The following is a 19,366-nucleotide window of genomic DNA, read 5'->3' on the forward strand; positions in this document are numbered from 1 at the left end:
ATTCCGCAAAAATTTCAGAAAGTACTACAATATCAAAACCATAGTTGTTTAGATAAAATTCAAGTGAGTTTTTATTCTTGTTAAACGATTGTATATTATATTGACAAATTTTAACCATGACGAATATTAGAAATGTGATTATTATCATCAGGTAAACCACAGTTTGATGTAACTTTGTTTAGTCTTGAGGAAAAATGTTTCATCGCACCAACAGCCACTTCATTACCCGTCATCTTCATGAAATCCATCATAAACGTCATCATCTCTTTGGTCAATTTTTCCAGCTCTTTTACTCGCAGGTCCTCCGTCATATACACTGGTGATGATGGGACTGATTCAGGAAACATTCTGGGTTGCATTTCCACTCCTGGACGATGTACATACTGTTTTTTAGGTTTTTTGGTTACAGAACTATATGTAAAAGGCGTGAGTATTTCATTTACTTCTCTATCTCTCAAAACTTTGTTGTTATCATTATTTTTCCCCATTTTAGGCAGCTCAGGAAAATCATCATCACAGGCAAGTAAATCAAAACGGTTGTCCCTATTATACATTTGGAGAACCTCCCTTTTCGACATCTTCTTTTTTGTCATTATTTTGTTAGTTTGGATTTCTTTTGCCCACACCGAGCATACATCTTTTTGTTTTGCAGTATGACCACTATTTTTACACAGAATACAAAAATTTATGTCACATTGGCCAAAGCATTGCTCTTCATCCTTTCCACATTTGATGCACCTCTTCTTGGATCTACAACCTTGTTTCGTGTGACCTAATCTTCCACAATTATGACACTGCCTAACCGTGGGGTAAAAAGTGTCCACTTTCAGGACTGTTTTTTCAAAGATAAACCACTCCGGATGACTATCACCAGCAAAGCCAATTTTTATTGTTTCAGTAGGACGAAAAACCTCAGGATCTTTCTCATCCCTGACAACAAATCTCTTTACCGACAAAATTTTCTTTGACGATACTGAGTCCGCCATTATTTCTTCCTCCGTGAACATTAGAGGAACATGTCTCACAACCCCAAAAGTTTCAATGAAGTTCCTAGGAACAAACGCTCTCAATTTTCTTTCTTTCAACTCTTCATTATCTAGGAAATTGTTTGCAGACACCACATCTTCAAACGTTACTTTGTATAGGGTGACTCCAATGGCCACCACTTTTTTAATTTTTTTAAATTCTTCAGATTTTATACCTTTAATTTTGGAAATAAAGTACAGCCCGTTTTTGACTACTTTATTTTTAATATTTTCAACTTCGGATGTGTCAACTAAAACATTTATCTCACCTGAGAAATCCGAGGTGTACCTAACCTCATTGTCATTAATTCTCCTTTTCTTGTTTTCTTGCAGTTCAGCATTATCGCCTCGTCTCATTTGTTTGCCGCCATTCACACACACATTTACACCGTTATTGCCGCCAACTTCTACGCCGCCATCTTGACCGACGCCACTAATTTCCATATTTTTCGACAAATTTCCATTATTGGAAAAATTCTTATTTTTCCCTTTTACATTGTCAATATGACAAATAATAAGTGAGTTCGAGGGCCCAGCCCTCTCCTCATCATCACTCCTCATGGCCACCACTCCAGCCACTCACCACTTCTTACCACCACTCACACCAGAAATAATGGAGAAAAAATTAACTGCTCCACAAAAAACCAGCACTCCGTGTTGACAAAAGAAGATAAAATAAATCGTTTAGCAGCACCAAAAACCAAAAAGTTTCAATTTAGCTTCACAGCCAAATATATTGTTACGAATTTGATAATTATAGATTTAAGTTTATTTAAATTAGTTTCCGTTAATTTAAATTTCAAATTGTAACGATAAAATTTCGTTATAACTTGTTGGAATCATCTATTCATTTTCTAGCACTTTCCTGAATTTCTTTTATGTTCTTTTGTTTGCTTATTTTCATGTAAGTTCTCACTCTCTTTGATAACAACCCCTTTTCTTTGTTAAGGTGAGTACTATGTTCGGTTTTTTCACCAAAACACTAAGTTAAAACTACAAATATATTTATGAAGACGATTATATTTTGATCGAGTATTGCCAAATAATGGATGGAAAAGATCCAAGGAATTGATTGCAAATAATTTTATATTTCTAAATTAGTTAATTAAAAAAAGTAACCGTGAAAACAAGCTGGTTTTCAGCTTGAAAACTGAACATAGTACTCAGCTTTATTTTGCATTCTCATTTCATCTCATTGTATATTGTCATTGTTTTTGTTCTTGTAGTAATGCGAGCGTATATCTATGTGAGTGTGTATGTGTTTAGCGGCCACCAGATGAATGACTTAATGGCCGTAGATCCTTCTAGCATTGTCTAAGAATGTTCTGGCGTTGCCAGAATATTGTAGTGCTACCAGAATGTTCTCGTATTGCCACACCGTCATATATAAAAGCGCTCGCATGCTGCTAACGAGTCAGTCTTAATTAAAGCGTCAAACGAATTACTTCAGTGTGAACGAATTGTAAAGTGTGAAGTCATAGTAAATAAATTGTAGATTGTCGTTATTTAAAAGAACTGTGTTTTAATTGTCGGGTAATAAAAAAAACGCCTAAATATAAAAACGTAACAATTGGTGTCGGAAGTGAAATAACGAAAAAAACAATCTACAATGAAGTTTAATGAGCTTCGTGTGGAAGACTTAAAAAAGGAATTGAGCAAACTGGAGCTGCCGACAACAGGCAATAAGGCCCAGCTTCAAAAGTGTCTACTGGAAGAGTTTGAACGGCGTAATATGGACATTGCGACGCATGAGTTTGATTATAAGGAAGACATTGATGAATCAATACTCTTCAATACAAGCAGTGTAGAAACTCAATCTGTGGCTTCGAGTGTCGTAGATTACACATCAATGCTCAGTGTTTTGAGTAAAATGATGGAGGAAAACTCTAGAAAAATCATGGATGAGAATTCTAGAAAAATGGAAGAAAATTCTAGAAAAATGGAAGCAAGTTCTAGAAAATTGGAAGAAAAATTCGACGAAAATTCTAGAATTCTCAACGAAAAATTACAACAAATTTCTGAAGGCATGGAGAAACGTGTGGGCCATATAGAAAATCAAATTGTGGAATTGGATAAGAAAGTTCTTTCCGTGGATGAGAAAATTATGGTTCATGATGAGAAGTTTCTGCACATCGAGAAAAAAATGTCAGAACTGGAAATTAAAGGTGGCCCAGTGCGCCTCATCGAGGGCTCAAAAATCAAAACTCCTGTTTTCGATGGCTCAACGTCATTTGATGTCTTCAAATTCCAATTCGAAATGGTTGCTTGTAGAAATTTGTGGAATGACGATGATAAAGCAATTGAACTTCTATTGGCATTAAAGGGCAATGCTGCTGATGTGATACAAAGCATTCCCGCTGCTTCTAGAAATAACTATAATGAAGTAATAGCGGCACTTCAACGCAAGTATGGTGGAGAGCACAAGCAGGACATCTTCAGAATGGAATTGAGAGGAAGAATCCAGAAATCGAATGAAACCCTACAAGACTTCGCAACAGAAGTTGAGCGGCTAGTGCTTTTGGCATACCCTGGAGAGAATCATCCTCTTATAGATCGTATCAAGATTGAGACTTTTGTGAATGGCATTCGAGACCCTGAGATCAAATGTGCAACATATGCCGCACAAAAAGCTACATTCACAGAAACAGTAACATTTGCACTTGTACAAGAGACTGCGAGTTTGCTGGCACGGCCTCAAATTCACAAAGTACGCAGAGTAGAGACCGAGTGTGAAGAATCGAAATCGGTCATTGAATTGGTAAAAGAGGCTCTAAAGCAGATAATGCAAGAAATGAAGCAGCAAGCAAATAAATCTAGAATGAAATGCTATAACTGTGATAAGGCTGGACATCTTTCCCGGGAATGTAAAGCGTGGCGTAAAACGTCGGGGTCAATCTCGCCATCTCCATTAAACAATAATCAGAAGAAGGCGACCACAAAGCCAAGCGACTCAAATTCAAATTTTGCGGTTAATAGAAAAGGTGGCAAACAAGTTATTGATCAAGCCTTGACACGACGGCATTGCAATGTAGAAAACAGACGCTACTCGAAGGCTGAACCAAAGGAGACAGTTGTAAATGTCAGGCAGTTACACATCGAATCTGGCACAGACTGGTCAACAGAGCAACGTAAAGATCCCATTCTGAGAAAAATTATTTCGGCAAAACAAGAAAATAAGAAACCCAGCAAGAAAGACATCGCAGCCGAAAGTCCACTTATGAAAGCATACTGGGCTCAATGGGATAGTTTAGTTCTAGTCAATGGATCCCTGCAACGTAAATGGGAAAGCGAAGATGGCAAGAGCAGCCGAAACTTGATCATCGTTCCAGATTCCAAAATAAGAGACGTTTTGGCGGAGTTCCATAATGGTCCCAGTGGAGGTCATCTGGGAATAACCAAAACCGCCGAGAAAGTGAAGCAACGATTCTACTGGGTTGGATGCCAGAAATCAATTGCTGAATGGGTAGCCAATTGCGAGAAGTGCATGAAGGCGAAAGGTCCAACAAGGAAAAGTCGAGGTCCTATGCAAGAGTATAGACCTGGAGCCCCGTTTGAAAGAATAGCAATGGACGTGGCAGGCCCTTTCCCAGTAAGTGATTCTGGAAACCGTTATGTCCTTGTGGTCATGGATTACTTCAGCAAATGGCCGGAGGTGTATGCAATTCCAAACCAAGAGGCAAAAACGATTGTGGATGTGGTCAACAAAAACTGGATATGTCGCTACGGTGTGCCGTCCGAGATTCACTCAGACCAGGGAAGAAATTTTGAATCGGCCATATTCAAAGAGATATGTGAATCCCTTGGTATCAAGAAAACGAGGACTACGCCATTACATCCACAACCCGATGGCATGGTAGAAAGGTTTAATCGCACCCTGGAGGAACATCTTCGAAAAGTGGTGGACAACGGCCAGAGGGACTGGGACGAGCATATACCAAAGTTTTTGCTGTCCTATAGATCTGCCATTCATGATTCCACCTCTCGAACACCGGCCAATGTTCTATTCGGAACTGAGTTAAAGTTGCCTGGAGATCTGATATTCGGCGCTAAACCTTATGAGCTCGCCATGGAAGAAAACAGAAACGACATCCCAAACACTTTCGGAGAAGTTCACGAATCAGTGCGCAACAAAATAAAAATGGTCAGCAACAGAATGAAGGCGAGATACGATCGTGCTGTAAATACTGAGGGCTTCCAAGAAGAAGAATTGGTTCTGCTATTTAACCCGCAACGAAAGAAAGGACTGTGTCCCAAACTGCAAACACAGTGGGAAGGCCCATACAAACCCTGCCAGCATTTCAACGTTCCATTTCATCCTCATCGCTATCACAGACTCGTAAGTGACACTGCAACTATCGCCAATTGTGATGGGGTAAATATATCAAAAAGTACACAATGTACATGGAAGTATTTTGCCATCACTATTGTTACAAGAGCCATTTTATATTTTGTGAAACACCAAGCACAACTAGCTTCTTATATTTTATTTAAATAAAAATGATAATGAAGTGCAAAAAACATAGTTATTTCGCTTAAAATTGTGAAAGGTATATTGGTGAACAATTTTTGACTTTCCAAATGGAATAAAGTGATAGTTTTTCAAATATTTTTCCAGACACGCTGCCTCCATTGGGAATAAAAGCACTGGCTGATAGACGCTACAACATCTAACTTGCAACTTGTAACTCAACATCAATCTTTTATTAATGCATAAAAATATGTTAAATGTGATGTGATAGTCGTATAAATGTTATATTTATGAGAATTTATAAATGTTTAATAAAATTAATAATCATCTAAACAATCGGGGTTTACTTCACCACAATGATTCTTTTACAACTATCTTAAAATTCACTTTTTCTGATTGTTTGAAGGGGCTCTTATTGGCGTCGTTCTAAATTTATTAAAAAAGGCACCTAATAATTGCACTCATGCGATACTTTTTTGTAGTAACTTGGCGTGGTACAACTTCTCAATAGTGACGGCGCTTTTCCGAGGAGTTTTGGATATCGTATACGACTGTTTTCGACGTAGTGGGGATTCTCAGAAGCGCCCACAAATTCAAAAAATGTTGGCAGGGAAGTCATCAAGAAGATCAATGATGTTGTATACCGGATTCAGAAGGACGACAGCCCTAGATCAAAGATGAAAGTTGTACATCTGGAACGATTGGCTCCTTACGGAACAGGTTCTGTGCCTGTTCGGGACGAACAGGCTTAAGCGGGAGGCAGTGTTACGAATTTGATAATTATAGATTTAAGTTTATTTAAATTAGTTTCCGTTAATTTAAATTTCAAATTGTAACGATAAAATTTCGTTATAACTTGTTGGAATCATCTATTCATTTTCTAGCACTTTCCTGAATTTCTTTTATGTTCTTTTGTTTGCTTATTTTCATGTAAGTTCTCACTCTCTTTGATAACAACCCCTTTTCTTTGTTATTTTGCATTCTCATTTCATCTCATTGTATATTGTCATTGTTTTTGTTCTTGTAGTAATGCGAGCGTATATCTATGTGAGTGTGTATGTGTTTAGCGGCCACCAGATGAATGACTTAATGGCCGTAGATCCTTCTAGCATTGTCTAAGAATGTTCTGGCGTTGCCAGAATATTGTAGTGCTACCAGAATGTTCTCGTATTGCCACACCGTCATATATAAAAGCGCTCGCATGCTGCTAACGAGTCAGTCTTAATTAAAGCGTCAAACGAATAACTTCAGTGTGAACGAATTGTAAAGTGTGAAGTCATAGTAAATAAATTGTAGATTGTCGTTATTTAAAAGAACTGTGTTTTAATTGTCGGGTAATAAAAAAACGCCTAAATATAAAAACGTAACAATATATTATCAGGCTACAAGCCTCACAAAACACCACACAGCTTTAAAAGCTTCACAAAAAAAATTGCTTCACAGTCTGTTTAAGAGTCCACAAAATGATCTTTACACAAAGACGATTGAAAGACGTATGTCAGAGAGAATTTGTAATTCCCCCTATTTTCTTCGTTTATTCCTCATTTTGGGAACTGTCAGACTGCGTTTGACACGGATGGGTCATCTATTATTTCTATGTCTCTAATACAAAGACATTAAACTTGAGGCAAAGACAACAAACTTGAGGAAGATAGGAAATTGGCTTGCGTCATGTATAGGTAAGTACTAAGTTCAAGTTAGCCGCTAAAACCAAAAACAAAACAGTAAAAAAGGTACACAATTATCGGATCGGATCGGATTTAAATAATAATCCGATCCACCTTTGCATTATAAATTCACGAAAATCAGTTCTATAAATAAATTATTTCTTAATTCACATTGCAAATGGTGCCATGTTATGAAAATACTGACTGATCGATTTACGTCAGTTTTTCCCCTGCCAACATTTTTTGAATTTGGGGGCGCTTCAGAGAATCCCCACTACGTCGAAAACCGTCGTATACGATATCCAAAACTCCTCGGAAAAGCGCCGTCACTATTGAGAAGTTTTCCACGCCAAGTTACTACAAAAAAGTATCGCATGAGTGCAATTATTAGGAGCCATTCTGGATACATTTAGAAGGACGCCAATAAGAGCCCCTTCAAACAATCAGACAAAGTGCATTTTAAGATAGTTGTAAAAGAATCATTGTGGTCAAGTAAAACACGATTGTTTAGATGTTTATTAATTTTATGAAACATTTATAAATTCTCATAAATATAACATTTATACGGCGATCACATCACATTTAACATATTTTTATGCATTAATAAGAGATTGATGTTGAGTTACAAGTTGTAAGTTAAATGTTGTAGTGTCTATCAGCCAGTTCTTTTATTCCCAATAGAGGCAGCGTGTCTGGAAAAATATTTGAAAAACTATCACTTTATTCCATTTGGAAAGTCAAAAATTGTTCACCAATTTACTTTTCACAATTTTAAGCGTAATAACTATGTTTTCAGCACTTTATTTTCGTTTTCATTGAAATAAATTATAATAAGCCAGTTGCGCTTGGTGTTTCACGAAATATAAAATGGCTCTTGTAACAATAGTGATGGCAAAATACTTTCATGCGAATATATCACATGCAAAATACTATCACAGTTGACGATTGTTGTAGTGTCACTTACGAGTCTGTGATAGCGATGAGGATGAAATGGAACATTGAAATGCTGGCAGGGTCAACTCGTAGTTTTGCATGGAATTTCAACGCGATAAACTGAACAGAGTACCGCCCTTTAAAGGGTAAAGGATATTGGTGATAAAGGTTCCAAATGGAATAAAGTGATTGTTTTTCAGATATTTGACAGACACGCTGCCTCCATCGAGAATAAAAACACTGGCTGATAAAGTCTGCAACATGAAACTTGCCACTTGTAAATTAACATCATTCTATCATTAATGAAAAAAATATGTTAAATCCCAATAAACACAAACGTTTGAAAAATGCTAAATTTCAACAATTTTTCAAACATTTTTTCAAAGAATTAGGGTAATATTCAAGTTGAGAAATAGTTGAGAAAATCGCGTTCTCAACAAAAAACAGACATTACCCTCAACAGTGAAATTCAACACATTAGCAATAATATCTCAAGTGTTATCCTCAAATTGAAATGCATCGCTACTCAATAATTTGTCAAACAATTTTCGATGCGAGTCAAATTCAAAATTAACATCGTTGCAAATACTTTTCAACCTAAATTTGTATGAATGATATCCCCACTTCAAATTGAAAGTCAAAGCCAAAATTCTATGAATTTTGTATAATTTATTCATTTTTATCAAAATAAAATATATAATAATACACTACCCCTGCCAACATTTTTTGAATTTGGGGGCGCTTCTGAGAATCCCCACTACGTCGAAAACAGTCGTATACGATATCCAAAACTCCTCGGAAAAGCGCCGTCACTATTGAGAAGTTGTACCACGCCAAGTTACTACAAAAAAGTATCGCATCAGTGCAATTATTAGGAGCCCTTCTGGATACATTTAGAAGGACGCCAATAAGAGCCTCTTCAAACAATCAGACCAAGTGCATTTTAAGATAGTTGTAAAAGAATCATTGTGGTCAAGTAAAACACGATTGTTTAGATGTTTATTAATTTTATGAAACATTTATTAATTCTCATAAATATAACATTTATACGACTATCACATCACATTTAACACATTTTTATGCATTAATAAGAGATTGATGTTGAGTTACAAGTTGTAAGTTAAATGTTGTAGCGTCTATCAGCCAATACTATTATTCCCAATGGAGGCAGCGTGTCCGGAAAAATATTTGAAAAACTATCACTTTATTCCATTTGGAAAGTCAAAAATTGTTCACCATATACCTTTCACAATTTTAAGCGTAATATCTATGTTTTCAGAACTTTATTTTCGTTTTTATTTAAATAAAATATAACAAGCTGGTTGCGCTTGGCGTTTCACAAAAAATAAAATGGCTCTTCTAACAGTAGTGATGGCAAAATACTTTCATGTACATTTTGTATTTTTTGATATACTTCCCCCATCACAGTTCGCGATGGTTGTGGTGACATTTACGAGTCTGTGGTAGCGATGAGGATGAAATGGAACTTTGAAATGCTGGCAGGGACACTACATAATACACTACAATACCAATTGTTAAATAATAATCTTATTAAACATATCAACAAATAGGAACAAAAACAAAAAAAAAAAAAAAAACAAACAACAAAACTTTAAATATCTTAAACATTATTAGTAAACACTTTTGCATTGATAATTCGATTTCCTTCCTTTTGGTGTCATAAAACAGCATTACAATTTATTAACATGCGGGCAATTTGAAATTAGGAACGTACTGGACCGCGTGTTAGAATTGATTTCCAGTAGAAGGAGTTCACAAAATATCCATTTTAAACTGATAATAGCATATGAATTAAACTGACGATGTGATGCACATTTTCATCCAGAAGTTGTTGATTTCAACAATTTGTTGTTTTTAACCATTTTAATTGGTTGCACTTGTAATGTTTTGTTATGTCAACACCCAACAGTCGATATTGCCGTTCGGTACGGTACGCTTAGGTGACTCAACTGTCGCTACCTCGATTACATATCATGGACCGCCCGTAGTGGAGTTAATCGATAGTGTAGACAAGGCACACTCTATAGTGGTTAGACAGAGACGGTGGGAAATGGTTGGAAGGAATTGACGTTTCTGTCAAGTGGCGGGAAGTAGCTTGTTTTTTTTTCCCAAGAAGAATTGGTTGAGGTAGGTCGCAACCACGGAAAAGAGGCCGAAAATAAGATTTTGATTTTTTTTGGGAGTTAATCACGTGGCGATATTGGAGCGGCTTTTCTATATTGGTGAAGCGACTATCAATTACGAGTGTGCTGGAGAATATCTACTGCTGAAGGCACGAGATTGAGAAGGGTGCCCTACTGCCGGCTACTTGCAGCCAACTCCAGGTTAAATTTGCTTGGTATACTCGGGCGAGTCTTCGTCGAGGGACTCCATTGGTGGGAGGTAATCAAGAGGCTTTGGAAGCTCACTCCCCTTTCTTGGAAAGGTTCATACGGAACGTTAGCCGCGCGGCAGAGGTTGCGAGGTCTGATCAGTCATATCCCATTGTACATAAGGGTAGAGCCTAAATTTGAAGAAGTGGCAATTTTGTAAATTTGTGATCGCCAAGTGGGGCTCCGCACAGACTGTGCGTGATCTCGAATAACGGTCATTCTACCCCCACCCTTGACGGATAGGACACGTGGTGTACGTGATTTGATGAACCTTCGCGTCTACAAGTCAACATTGCCATCATTTATCAGCGTTGGTTGGAGTACTCCGATTCCGGACCAGACTTATTGCTGGGTACATTTTAAACCAGGTAGGACGAAAACCGAGATTCGGGAGTATACTAAGCGTCACCTGTGGGTGCGACCCAGAAGCGAATCCTACGTAACGGAATCAAAGCTAGGACTTTATACAATACATTGACGTCACCGATTCATCAACATCTGTACGGTCTGTATGATCGTTGTAAACCGTATGTACACTTAGGTTACAGTAAGTAATTTGCCTGTATATATAAGTATATAGAGATTCGAATGTAGTACGTAAGATTGATACAAGTGATTATTTAAGCAAGGAAACATTTTAAATTTATTATCGTAAGTTGGTGAATGCAAATGCTGCGATTTAGTTTCCAATACTCATTAAATTACCCAAGACAACCGCTTTAAGTGGTCAGGATTTTTGATTGAATTGATAGACACAAGTTTATTCTCGCATATGGTGGTACAAAAATTAAATATTTTCGACCAGGATTTAATCAAGATATTTAGTATTACATTTTTTCTTTGAGTGTGTATAACCATCAGTACTTGGGTTCCTAAAAGTAAGACAACGTGTTTAACTAAAGTCTAAGAGTCAACCGTAGTAGCAAAAGTCGATCGATTTAGGCGAATTGGATGAGTTTTCTTGTTATTTTCTGTTTACTTTTCATCTCACTTGTTCCCCAACATTCTGAATCACCCTCGGTGTAATACACATTGGAAGAAAAAAATAATAGCGTGTCATATTTATAAGCTTTTACTTCGTGTATCTTATTTCTAATAATATTGTTACGTTTTAAGATAGGATATATTGTTATTATAAATCGATGAAGAATTGATTACCCCTATACTTGAATTTTGACCCGATATTGTTTAAGCTCAAACGTGATATACATACCACCTAATTTGTAATTATTGGTTGGAATTCTAATTCACTGGCAGGACCTCTAAACGCGAAATAAGTTCTTTCTGATTTCGAAATGGAAATCGTTATTTTACTCAGCAGTGTATATATGGGTCTCATAGTGGGATAGAACCCCATCCATCAGCGAACCTTTTGTTATTACCCTAGATATATATTAGTTACTAATAGCATAAAATTTTGATATGAATATTTTTTTTATTACTCTGAACTCAATTGGCGGCCAATGTTTCTTTTCGAAATAAATGAATTCTAATGTATTGTAATTTGAATTGATATGCAATGATTTCTAATTAAGCGAATATGAGGTAATGTAGATTGGACCAGGGTTGTGGTATTTTCGGGGGCCCTCATGCTTATATGAGTGGTCCAAGGGGGTTGGTTCTTAAGCCACCCATAGGGAGGGCTGACTGGGGTTCAAACAACACCTGAATCCCGATGTATTTATTTACTTCGAAGAAAAATATACACCATAGGATGCACATGACCCAAACAAATTAGAAAGTGGTACGCTTGTGTTTTTTTTTATTTTTGTTGTGTGGCGTAGAATTGTTCTAGTGGTCGGCAAGGACTCCACGAGGGCTGAAGCGAAGCTGGTAGAGATTTCTGCGTACCACGAAACCGCCGATCAAGAGGACAACGAGAGCCTAGACGTGAATTGAATTGGATTGGCACCAATTTGCAGCTCTGGAACACACACAACAAGATGGCGCCCAACGTCAATGGCAGATCTACATTTAATGTGTCTGGGACAATGTTTTTATGATATTTCCTAATGCGATTGGGGTGATTTGTCATTGATAATTGATGCACAAACTGACTGCCAGGAAACATTTTATGGATTCCTATATGCAAGTTTCGCACCAATTGTTCAATTATTTTCTTTCTTGTAGCTGAAGCACGGCGAGTCGTACAACTTTATAAATTTAAATTTGTGCTAGTTTCGATTGTGTATTTTAGCTTAACCTTTCCCGATTTTTTTCTTTTGTGTTACGTCTTGAGGATTATGCCGTATTTCTTTCTTTCGGTTTCCCAATTGCTGTAGTACGGTTTTTAAGGTCTCCACATTACACTTTATACAAATATGAGTTTTGGGTGTAGCGTGTGAGGCTTGTTAGGAGAATTTGTTGGTTGCGTTGTTTTTATGGTGTATCGTTTCGAGTAAATTGATGAAATTATCTGTCTCAACCCTGGAACTCCAATTCTCATTACCACATTAGATTTATGATAGATACTCAACATACTACATATCTTCTTACCATAGGATTTTTGTTTGATGAAATTTGTTATTCGAACCGACGGATAAATTTACTTTACCGACTTTTGACATTTTAAGTTCGCTATTGGTGTTCTGATAATTTTTTTTGTTTTGTGGGATAATTTTATACCCACTTGGAATATTTTTTTTTTATTTAGTTCTAAGTGAATTGAATATTTGATTTAATAACATGCCTGACGATCCTACGTTCTCGAGATACGCGAGAGTACCGGCAAGGCCCAATGGGGCAGCAAACACTACAGGAGCGGATAGTGGAAGGCAGGCTGGTTCGCATAATGTGTCAACTTCTCCTACTCGTCATGAAGATCAGGAGGGAAATGCTTCGGCGAGGGAAAGAAGTAGGGACAGCACGATCACTCAGCCATGTTATAGTCCCATTACCGATCATGGCGGGGGTATTAATGCAAGAGTGGGGCTCGACAGTACCAGCGTGTTCGAGGTTATGGAGGCTGCAGTAGGAGCGGCACAGGAGTCGATGCTACAGTTGATGCGTTCAGAAATGAGGTTGGCTGTGGCAGAAGCGGTCAAGGTTGCGCTATCTAACTCGTCTGCCCATTCGAACAATCCCCAAGAAACTTCCGATAATATCGATTGGCCCCACGATATGCCATCTGGAATGAGATCGGTAATAGGAAATGGCCACGAAACACGTGATTGCCCAATACAGACACATAGTCGTGGAAATGTGTCATCTCCGAATATGAATCAACGTACTTATGCTCCGAAATACCCGTTCATGGGAAAATGGGGATTGAAGTTTGACGGAACACCCAAAACCCCATCCGTCGAAGAGTTTATATTCCGTGTTGGCAGGCTACAAAACAGTTATGGCGTTCCGGACCAGGAGCTAGTGGATGGCTTTCATCACCTATTGGAGGGTAGACCTAACAAATGGTATTGGAACCGCATCCAACTGTACCCCGACCTAACACTAGGGAATTTAAAAGCAGATATAGTGAGGGAATTTAAGCAATTCCAAACGAATGTGGATGTGCTTAGGCAAATTATGGACCGGAAACAGGGTAAAGATGAAAAATCCGCGGAATATATCGACAGTATTAACGGTCTTAGAAATAAGCTCAGCAAACCGCTCCATGATTACGAGCTCGTGGACATTATAAAGGCTGGCTTAAAACCTAAACTGGCGCATATGATCTTCGGTACTCAAATTTACTCTGTCGAACATCTTAGGTCAGAATGCAGGAAAGCTGAGGATTTTTTGGAACGCGAATTTCAACAGAGATCAAAATTTAATCCCGTAACTCGTCATGTTAATGAAATTTACGAAGGTGAAGTTGATGAAGCTGCGGAATTAGTTGATGAGCTCCGTATTAAACAATATCCGAAAAGAACGTATAACAATGAAGCACTGAAATGTTGGAATTGTGGTCTCGTTGGTCATACCTTTCGTAAATGCATCGCAGAACAGAGATCATTGTTTTGTTTCCGCTGCGGCACCCCGGGGGTGATGGCTCCACAGTGCGAGAAGTGCAGGCAAACGCAGGGAAACGTGAAAACGAACGTGACCGGTGGGGACTCACGTTCCAAACCCACAAGCAATTGAATTCTGACTTGGATAAACCTGTAAAGAATAATAATTGCCCTGCTGCCATAAATGAACCAAACCCCACACTATTACAGGATAAGACCACGGCTTTTGCCAAACCTAACCTGATACGACCATTTCATGATAGATTGGAAAATTACATTAAAGTTAAACAGCGGATTTTTGCCTCCGATACTAGCACACCTAAGGTTTCAGAAAAAATATTGAAGACTCGTGAAAGGCATAAACGCAGGGTACAACACCGTAAAGAAATAGCTTCCTGCAGCTTTGATATTAAATTGGATTCGGACCCAAGACCTTTTCGCGAGGTGCTCGTAAACGGGATGAAAGTTGTCGCTTTATTCGACAGTGGAGCTACAATCACGGTATTGGGGAAGAATTGTGAGAAGTTAATTAGAAACCTGGATTTGAAGATTTCACCGGTATATAAGATTAGCGTCGGGACTGCAAATGGTCAAAGGGCCCCCTGTATTGGGAGGGTCACGGTTGATATTGAGTACGATGGTCAGTTGCATGTCTGTGAGGTCTACCTCGTGCCGACATTAGAGAACGAAATGTATTGTGGAGTAGATTTTTGGAAAAAGTTTTCGGTTGCTCCTAATCTTATTAGTAGCATTACCCTAACGGATATCCCAAAAGATTCAAATGCACATCAACTCTCTAAAGAACAGCTGGAGGCCTTGGACGGGGCTAATGGCCTGTTTCACGATGTCGAAATTACACTCACGGTCGACTTGTAAAGAGAAAAAATGTGATTTGTGTTTCTATAACTCGTTTTTATCGAGCAATTAGTCGACTGGCTACTCGATCGATAACGTAACCCCTTTCAAGCAAAATTGAGTTTCTGTATGTCGAAAGTACTGTCAACTCTACGATCCGATTTGTCATAATTAGTCACTTGCTGTTTTGGTATCGACTAATAATGCTTAAAATAATTTTGTTATATTGTAAGTGAAAATGGAGCGCAAATGGTAAGAAAACTTGGAAAATAGTATACAAATTTGTTTTCTTGTACATTACGTCCTTTTGTACAACTGGTTTTACTGTTTTCATATTTCAGTTTAAAGAAGTCGACCATGCAGCAGCTGAAGGCTCTTACTTCGTTTATGGAGGCCAATCCAGATTTAGCTCGGGGTATTCCGGTTTTTGGATCGACCAGAATCTCCTCAGAAGAGCAGTGGCAAGATTTAACCCAAGAGCTCAATTCATTGGGTCCACCAACACGCTCTACATTTGATTGGAAAAAGGTTACATTTTTGTGTTTTGTTTGGAAGTTTTGACTAAATTTTTATTTTATAGACTTGGACGGATTTAAAATCCAGAACGAAAAAAAAGATTGCTTCCAACAAAAAAAGCTTAGTTCAAACAGGAGGTGGCCTTTATCGATTTTCACAGTTAAGTGAACTTGAAGAGTCTGTTGACAGAACTCTTCATCTTTCTTCTGCCGCAGCGCCCAGTGGTTCAACATTTGGTATTGAAGAAGATGAGGACAGTTTACTGTCAATGGAGATATTGACGACTAGTCCAGATAAAGTAGTTATTACGAGTCCTACATGTGAAAACGCTGCCGAAAAGAAAGATAAAGATTCTCAGGTACGATCTCAAAACAAAGGAAATGAACTATCGCCTTGCTCAATGCCTTCATCTTCAAAAAAGAAGAAAATGTGTGATGAAAAGGAATCCAGTTTTTCATATAAGAAAAAGAAAACTACAACTTATGAGCAATTGGAACTAATACGGCGACAACTAAAATTGGCCGAACAAAATTCAATGACAACGGTCGAAGCAACTGAGCAGATTAAAAGGTTAGCCGAAGCAGCAGAGAGGATTGCAGTTGCGGCAGAGACACAAGCCCAAAGTACCCGAAAAATTGAGGGTAGTCTACTCAGAATTGAAGAATCAATTGAAAATTTCTTGTATAACAATTGAATACAAACTTTATCAATGTTAAGTACTTACTCCTTCAATTGAATTCCTATATATATTTAAGTTTTTAAAGTTAAAGTGAAGTAGACTGATTTTTTAGTTTTCGTTATAACTTCGTTACTAATTACATTAAATTACACAATAAAAATATGTATTAAATGGCTGGCCATTAAATTGCACATTTTTCTTTTCACATTATTAAAAAAGGGTTTCAAGTCCACTTTTATTAGATTTCGGGCCTAATGTGAATGGACTAATACAAATGGTAGTATCAATCACCAACGTCAATTAATTTATACAATTGTACAACTTTAGTGTTTGTGATTGATTTTTGTTTTAATTCAAACATTAGTTGAATCAATTAAAATTTTAATAGATAATTGTTTAAAATTCATTTGAGGTATTACTGTGAATTTTTCTGTGAGTGTAGGTTTGAAGGTTTTTGTGAAAAAAAATATATTTTTATTTACTTTGTGAATACATACATACATTTTTCACTGATTGTTTACAAAGGCACAACCTTTTTAGAAGCGCGTAGTACACCCAAAGAAATTTGTTAGTAGGGACAGCAGAAAAGTCTGCTAAAGCAGCAGTATTTAGGAGTTTGTAAGTATATTACAGTGCAAAAGTACATCAAAAACTAATTTTTGTTCTTAAATATGCTGTGGGCAAAAAGTTATAACTCAAAAAATTTTATAATTTGTTGTTAATTAGGCCCTGAAGTAAAAAAATATAACAGCAGACATCGACTGCAGTTTTAGCAGACTTTTTCTTTGAGTGTAGCCTAATATGAGATCAAAAAAAAATATATTTTTATATCGATGTCTACATACCAAAGTACGCTAAGTGTAAGAAGTGTGAAAAATTTTATTTTTAGAATTTCTCAAAAACAGTATAAGATATAAATTTACTTCTTTCGTCTTAAAATCATGTTTATTTTTTTAGTATGTACGAATTCAAAATAGTGATAAAATGACTTGGCTAAAGAAACAACGAACTCCATCAAAAAATGTTAAGTCGACTTAGCGTACTCTGGAATAAGGACATCGATACGAACACCTCAGGAATTTTAAATATTTACAGATAATAACTAATTTATAAGAGAGATAACAAAACAATTTAGGATGTCATATCGCAGAATTTACAGATTATTTGCTATATTTCTACGTATGGAAGAAGCTCTTTCATCGCTTGCTTCGTGACTTTCACTATCATTTCCCTCGCTTTCAATTTCTAAATCGTCCGGCTCTGGACATTTGTAATAAAGGCAAATGTTATGTAGCGCGCAACATGAATTAATGATTTTAGTTGTTTTTGCTGTACCGTAGTGTAGTCCACGAGATCCAATGATGCATCTAAATCGATTTTTAAGTACTCCAAAACAACGCTCAACTACATTCCGAGCACTTGCGTGTTTTTTATTGTATCGTTTTTCAACAGTATTCGATGGGTTTCGAAAAGGTGTCATTAGAAATGGTTTTAACGGGTATGCAGAATCACCTGCAGCAGTAATCAAAATATTTATAAGCTCATTATTAAACTAAAGCAAAGTACCTAGAATCCACGAATTTCTGTTTCCACTATCATAGCTTTCCTGCAGTTTTGCGTCAACGGAGCTATGATCCCATATGAAGGCGTCATGGTTGGCACCAGGGTGTCTGCCATCAACATACAAAATTTTTGTTTTATGATCACAAATCTGAAGTCAAGAAATAACTTACATTCTGATACTTGAAACAATTGAATTATTCTTACCACCATTGCATTGATACTGTAATATCCTTTTCTATTATAGTATAGGTGTTTCAGATTGTCACCTGGCGATTTTATACGGACATGTGTTCCGTCGACACTTCCAACTACACCCGGAAAACCGGATGATTCAAAGAAACCTTTTTTAATTGCTACTTCCTCCTCTGGCAATGGCATTTTTATCCAACTACGGCAAATTTTTTTCTCAAAAATGTCCAAGCACTCAGTGATGACTCGGGAAACAGTTGCTTTACTCGTGGATGAAATAATCTCATTTCCCACGGTTTGTTGGTAACTGCCTGTAGCGAGGAATCTCAAAAATGTGGCTAATCTTACATCGCCTCGGACGTGAGTACTTCTATAAGAGGGAGCGCTATATTTTTCAAATTCCTCATGTAGCATCCGAAAGACATCTTTCGTTACTCGAAAATTCGCGACAAATCTATATCAGAATATACATAATTATTTTGCATTTATTAACAACGCACAAAAAACTTACAATTGTGTGGGCATTTCTAAAACATTATGCATATCACGGAGTTGTCTACGTGGCACGCTAGCTGTATTATCCTCATTTTCACTATCCGTAAAATATACGGTCACAGATAAATCCATATTTTTATAAAAAGGTTGAAAACACTATTGTTGATTATTATTGTTTATATTTGTTTTCCACAATTTACATGTCAAACAATAATGAACATGGTTGTATTACTCCAACATAATTTAGTAGTAGAATTACTGTTCAGCGTAATACATACGTGACAGACGTAATGTGCAGTCGAACGAACTCACTCGAGATAGAGAAACCAAATCTGACTCGAAATCGAGTGACTGTAATTCGGTCGACTAGCTATCTAGTCGACATTGTGAAACTGGCTATAAGTCTCACTTTTTAGATTTTGAGACTTACGGTCTGGGTAGAACGAGTGTGGAGGTCCACGAAATTGATACTGCTGACGCAGTGCCAATAAAGCAACGCCACTACCCAATTTCTCCCGCGGTTGAGAAGTTGATGTATGCGGAGCTTGACCGGATGTTGAGCTTGGGGGTTATTGAAGTCAGCAACAGTCCTTGGAATTCTCCCGTAACTCTGGTTCGCCGAGGGGAGAAGAATAG

General features: G+C 37.3%; 1 protein-coding gene across 1 annotated transcript; it reads left to right on the forward strand.

The window, feature by feature from the left end:
- The first annotated feature begins 15,275 nt into the window (after nucleotides 1-15,275).
- Nucleotides 15,276-16,669, forward strand: LOC142227342 (uncharacterized). Its single transcript, XM_075297820.1, has 3 exons — nucleotides 15,276-15,540; nucleotides 15,630-15,816; nucleotides 15,869-16,669. The coding sequence occupies exons 1-3, from the start codon at nucleotides 15,527-15,529 to the stop codon at nucleotides 16,496-16,498; spliced, it is 831 nt and encodes a 276-aa protein (XP_075153935.1). The 5' UTR covers nucleotides 15,276-15,526; the 3' UTR covers nucleotides 16,499-16,669.
- Nucleotides 16,670-19,366: the final 2,697 nt, after the last annotated feature.

The sequence above is a fragment of the Haematobia irritans genome, chromosome 1 (assembly GCF_050003625.1).
Source record: "Haematobia irritans isolate KBUSLIRL chromosome 1, ASM5000362v1, whole genome shotgun sequence".
NCBI lineage: Eukaryota > Metazoa > Arthropoda > Insecta > Diptera > Muscidae > Haematobia > Haematobia irritans.

Bases quoted from the DNA above. Each gene is read 5' to 3' on its own strand.
- LOC142227342 (XM_075297820.1), top strand. The intron at 15,817-15,868 runs GTTACATTTTTG...TTTATTTTATAG, and splicing joins CTACATTTGATTGGAAAAAG to ACTTGGACGGATTTAAAATC.